Here is a 6,000-nt window from a genome sequence, read left to right as displayed (position 1 = left end):
ATATGACAGATACATGCGGTCCGTGTTATGATATTAATCATATATGACAGATATATGTGGTCCGTGTTATGATATTAATCATATATGACAGATACATGTGGTCCGTGTTATGCTAACGCTCATGTTCTCTCCTCCCAGGGCTGCAGCAGGAGGGTATCTTCAGAGTTCCGGGCTCCCAGGTCGAAGTCAACGACATTAAAAATTCATTCGAGAGAGGTTGGTCCCGGACGGGGCGCGCACACACACACACACACACACACACACACACACACACACACACACACACACACACACACACACACACACGCAGGGTCATCTCCTCCCTGATTGCTTTTAAATTGCGTTTGGTCGGTCCCCCCCCCCCCCCCCGCCCCGGGGTCTCCTAAGTGCAGCTTAGAGGCTACAGAAGGAGACGCGGGGGTCTATTTTAGCCGTGCGATGCCGAGAGTTGTTCCGACACCAATACCAGTCTCGCAAATTCACTCCAATGGTGCTGTACTGCCTTAGCTCATTTTGGGCGGGAACCTTTTTTGGCGTTGGCATTATGTTATGCTTTAGCTTTTGAAAAATAGCAGACCTACAAGCTCACGAGCTTGTAGGTCTGCTATTTTTGAAAAATCGAAGAACGACTGACATAGAAACATAGCTTTTTCAGAAAACTGTCAGGATGTAGAAGACATTTATAGAATCTGATCTCAGGTCAAAATGGGTTAAAGGGACACTTCACCCTTTTTACAAAAAAATTTTTTTAATGACGTTTAGAAGATTCAGAATACTTTCCTGGGGGTCTTCATGTGTGTAATATGTGGGTTTAGATATTTATTTTATTTCAGCAGTGAGCCCATGTCTCTGATGTCACGGACACTGGGCTCACTTCCTTTAGCAGTGAGCCCATGTCTCTGATGTCACGGACACTGGGCTCACTTCCTGTCTCTGATGTCACGGACACTGGGCTCACTTCCTGTCTCTGATGTCACGGACACTGGGCTCACTTCCTTCCATGTCTCTGATGTCACGGACACTGGGCTCACTTCCTTCTGATGTCACGGACACTGGGCTCACTTCCTGTCTCTGATGTCACGGACACTGGGCTCACTTCCTGTCTCTGATGTCACGGACACTGGGCTCACTTCCTGTCTCTGATGTCACGGACACTGGGCTCACTTCCTGTCTCTGATGTCACGGACACTGGGCTCACTTCCTGTCTCTGATGTCACGGACACTGGGCTCACTTCCTGTCTCTGATGTCACGGACACTGGGCTCACTTCCTGTCTCTGATGTCACGGACACTGGGCTCACTTCCTGTCTCTGATGTCACGGACACTGGGCTCACTTCCTGTCTCTGATGTCACGGACACTGGGCTCACTTCCTGTCTCTGATGTCACGGACACTGGGCTCACTTCCTGTCTCTGATGTCACGGACACTGGGCTCACTTCCTGTCTCTGATGTCACGGACACTGGGCTCACTTCCTTCCTGGACTACATGTGTCCCTTTAAATGCGGGATAGATTGAGGTCTGCATCTATGTGTGGGCGGCAGTGGTTCAGCGGTAGAGTGGCCGGTAGAACAGGTCTGCATCTATGTGTGGGCGGCAGTGGTTCAGCGGTAGAGTGGCCGGTAGAACCATAGATATATATAAACTCTAGATAGCTCACCCGCGCTGTTGGCCAATGGAGAGCGACGTCGTTACGTGGCGGCCATCTTACCTCGGGACACATAACATTGTGTCTATGGGGCATGTACTCTTAAATGACCATAACTTGCTCAATTTTCAACCGATTTTCAAACGGTTTGGTTTGTTATAAACGTCAGAGACGTCCGCATACGTATATGATTTTATACGACGTTCATATAAAAAACATAAATTAAGCAGATAAGCGTCCTGAATCATAGCCACGTTGACAACGTTTGTAATAAACCAACCCGTTTGTAAATCCGTCAAGATTTGAGCGAGTTATGACTGTTTCTGTTTGAGCTGCCATTGAACATACTGTACTGTAGCCCCGAAGTAAGATGGCTGCCGGGTGAACGACGTCAGAAACTCCGCCTTGAGCCATCTAGTGTTTATATATATCTATGGGTAGAACAGGTCTGCATCTATGTGTGGGCGGCAGTGGTTCAGCGGTAGAGTGGCCGGTAGAACAGCCGGATCGCAAGGTTCCCAGTTCGATCCCTGTGGGCTCCCCCAGAGTTAGTGTCGAATTGTCCTCGTGAATGTGTGTGTGAATGGGTGAATGTGATGCACCATCTATGTAAAGGTGTGTGAATGGGTGAATGTGATGCACCATCTATGTAAAGGTGTGTGAATGTGTGTGTGAATGTGTGTGTGAATGGGTGAATGTGATGCACCATATGTGTGAATGTGTGTGTGAATGTGTGTGTGAATGGGTGAATGTGATGCACCATCTATGTAAAGGTGTGTGAATGGGTGAATGTAATGCACCATCTATGTAAAGGTGTGTGAATGTGTGTGTGAATGTGTGTGTGAATGGGTGAATGTGATGCACCATCTATGTAAAGGTGTGTGAATGGGTGAATGTAATGCACCATCTATGTAAAGGTGTGTGAATGTGTGTGTGAATGTGTGTGTGAATGGGTGAATGTGATGCACCATCTATGTAAAGGTGTGTGAATGTGTGTGTGTGTGTGTGTGAATGGGTGAATGTAATGCACCATCTATGTAAAGGTGTGTGAATGTGTGTGTGAATGTAATGCACCATCTATGTAAAGGTGTGTGAATGTGTGTGTGAATGTAATGCACCATCTATGTAAAGGTGTGTGAATGTAATGCACCATCTATGTAAAGGTGTGTGAATGTGTGTGTGAATGGGTGAATGTAATGCACCATCTATGTAAAGGTGTGTGAATGTGTGTGAATGTGTGTGTGAATGGGTGAATGTAATGCACAATCTATGTAAAGGTGTGTGAATGGGTGAATGTAATGCACAATCTATGTAAAGGTGTGTGAATGTGTGTGTGAATGGGTGAATGTAATGCACCATCTATGTAAAGGTGTGTGAATGTGTGTGTGAATGGGTGAATGTAATGCACCATCTATGTAAAGGTGTGTGAATGGGTGAATGTAATGCACAATCTATGTAAAGGTGTGTGAATGTGTGTGTGAATGGGTGAATGTAATGCACAATCTATGTAAAGGTGTGTGAATGTGTGTGTGAATGGGTGAATGTAATGCACCATCTATGTAAAGGTGTGTGAATGTGTGTGTGAATGGGTGAATGTAATGCACCATCTATGTAAAGGTGTGTGAATGTGTGTGTGAATGGGTGAATGTAATGCACAATCTATGTAAAGGTGTGTGAATGTGTGTGTGAATGGGTGAATGTAATGCACAATCTATGTAAAGGTGTGTGAATGTGTGTGTGAATGGGTGAATGTAATGCACCATCTATGTAAAGGTGTGTGAATGGGTGAATGTAATGCACAATCTATGTAAAGGTGTGTGAATGTGTGTGTGAATGGGTGAATGTAATGCACAATCTATGTAAAGGTGTGTGAATGTGTGTGTGAATGGGTGAATGTAATGCACCATCTATGTAAAGGTGTGTGAATGTGTGTGTGAATGGGTGAATGTAATGCACCATCTATGTAAAGGTGTGTGAATGTGTGTGTGAATGGGTGAATGTAATGCACAATCTATGTAAAGGTGTGTGAATGTGTGTGTGAATGGGTGAATGTAATGCACAATCTATGTAAAGGTGTGTGAATGTGTGTGTGAATGGGTGAATGTAATGCACAATCTATGTAAAGGTGTGTGAATGTGTGTGTGAATGGGTGAATGTAATGCACCATCTATGTAAAGGTGTGTGAATGTGTGTGTGAATGGGTGAATGTAATGCACAATCTATGTAAAGGTGTGTGAATGTGTGTGTGAATGGGTGAATGTAATGCACCATCTATGTAAAGGTGTGTGAATGTGTGTGTGAATGGGTGAATGTAATGCACCATCTATGTAAAGGTGTGTGAATGGGTGAATGTAATGCACAATCTATGTAAAGGTGTGTGAATGTGTGTGTGAATGGGTGAATGTAATGCACAATCTATGTAAAGGTGTGTGAATGTGTGTGTGAATGGGTGAATGTAATGCACCATCTATGTAAAGGTGTGTGAATGTGTGTGTGAATGGGTGAATGTAATGCACCATCTATGTAAAGGTGTGTGAATGTGTGTGTGAATGGGTGAATGTAATGCACAATCTATGTAAAGGTGTGTGAATGTGTGTGTGAATGGGTGAATGTAATGCACCATCTATGTAAAGGTGTGTGAATGTGTGTGTGAATGGGTGAATGTAATGCACAATCTATGTAAAGGTGTGTGAATGTGTGTGTGAATGGGTGAATGTAATGCACAATCTATGTAAAGGTGTGTGAATGTGTGTGTGAATGGGTGAATGTAATGCACCATCTATGTAAAGGTGTGTGAATGTGTGTGTGAATGGGTGAATGTAATGCACCATCTATGTAAAGGTGTGTGAATGTGTGTGTGAATGGGTGAATGTAATGCACAATCTATGTAAAGGTGTGTGAATGTGTGTGTGAATGGGTGAATGTAATGCACCATCTATGTAAAGGTGTGTGAATGTGTGTGTGAATGGGTGAATGTAATGCACAATCTATGTAAAGGTGTGTGAATGTGTGTGTGAATGGGTGAATGTAATGCACCATCTATGTAAAGGTGTGTGAATGTGTGTGTGAATGGGTGAATGTAATGCACAATCTATGTAAAGGTGTGTGAATGTGTGTGTGAATGGGTGAATGTAATGCACAATCTATGTAAAGGTGTGTGAATGTGTGTGTGAATGGGTGAATGTAATGCACCATCTATGTAAAGGTGTGTGAATGTGTGTGTGAATGGGTGAATGTAATGCACAATCTATGTAAAGGTGTGTGAATGTGTGTGTGAATGGGTGAATGTAATGCACATCTATGTAAAGGTGTGTGAATGTGTGTGTGTGAATGGGTGAATGTAATGCACCATCTATGTAAAGGTGTGTGAATGTGTGTGTGAATGGGTGAATGTAATGCACATCTATGTAAAGGTGTGTGAATGTGTGTGTGTGAATGGGTGAATGTAATGCACATCTATGTAAAGGTGTGTGAATGTGTGTGTGTGAATGGGTGAATGTAATGCACATCTATGTAAAGGTGTGTGAATGTGTGTGTGTGAATGGGTGAATGTAATGCACCATCTATGTAAAGGTGTGTGAATGTGTGTGTGTGTGTGTGTGTGTGTGTGTGTGTGTGTGTGTGTGTGTGTGTGTGTGTGTGTGTGTGTGTGTGTGTGTGTGTGTGTGTGTGTGTGTGTGTGTGTGTGTGTGTGTGTGTGTGTGTGAATGGGTGAATGTAATGCACCATCTGTGTGAATGTGTGTGTGTGTGTGTGTGTGTGTGTGTGTGTGTGTGTGTGTGTGTGTGTGTGTGAATGTGTGTGTGTGTGTGTGTGTGAATGGGTGAATGTAATGCTCCGTTTCCCATTGGCCTGCAGGAGAGGACCCTCTGGTGGACGACCAGAGTGACCATGACATCATGGCTGTGGCCGGAGTCCTGAAGCTCTACTTCAGAGGTCTGGAGAACCCCATGTTCCCCAAGGAGAGCTTCACCGACCTGCTGGCTACTACTAGTGAGGCACACACACACACACACACACACACACACACACACACACACACACACACACACTGGAGAACCCCATGTTCCCCAAGGAGAGCTTCACCGACCTGCTGGCTACTACTAGTGAGGCACACACACACACACACACACACACACACACACTGGAGAACCCCATGTTCCCCAAGGAGAGCTTCACCAACCTGCTGGCTACTACTAGTGAGGCACACACACACACACACACACACACACACACACACACACACACTGGAGAACCCCATGTTCCCCAAGGAGAGCTTCACCAACCTGCTGGCTACTACTAGTGAGGCACACACACACACACACACACACACACACACACACACACACACACA

At 44.7% G+C, this 6,000-nt stretch overlaps 1 protein-coding gene across 1 annotated transcript in view; it reads left to right on the top strand.

Moving 5' to 3' along the window:
- The window catches only part of LOC306914528 (SLIT-ROBO Rho GTPase-activating protein 3-like), a 153,766-nt gene that overhangs the window by 125,705 nt on the left and 22,061 nt on the right, over positions 1-6,000 (top strand). Inside the window, exons 14-15 of the mRNA XM_079491598.1 lie at positions 139-216; positions 5,505-5,639. Of these exons, the coding sequence (XP_079347724.1) occupies positions 139-216; positions 5,505-5,639 (213 nt within the window). The remainder of the gene's footprint in view (positions 1-138; positions 217-5,504; positions 5,640-6,000) is intronic.

The sequence above is a fragment of the Electrona antarctica genome (genome assembly GCF_951216825.1).
Source record: "Electrona antarctica genome assembly, chromosome: 21".
Classification (NCBI taxonomy): domain Eukaryota; kingdom Metazoa; phylum Chordata; class Actinopteri; order Myctophiformes; family Myctophidae; genus Electrona; species Electrona antarctica.
Note: the sequence above shows the minus strand (reverse complement) of the source record. Positions and strands in the feature narration are given on the sequence as shown.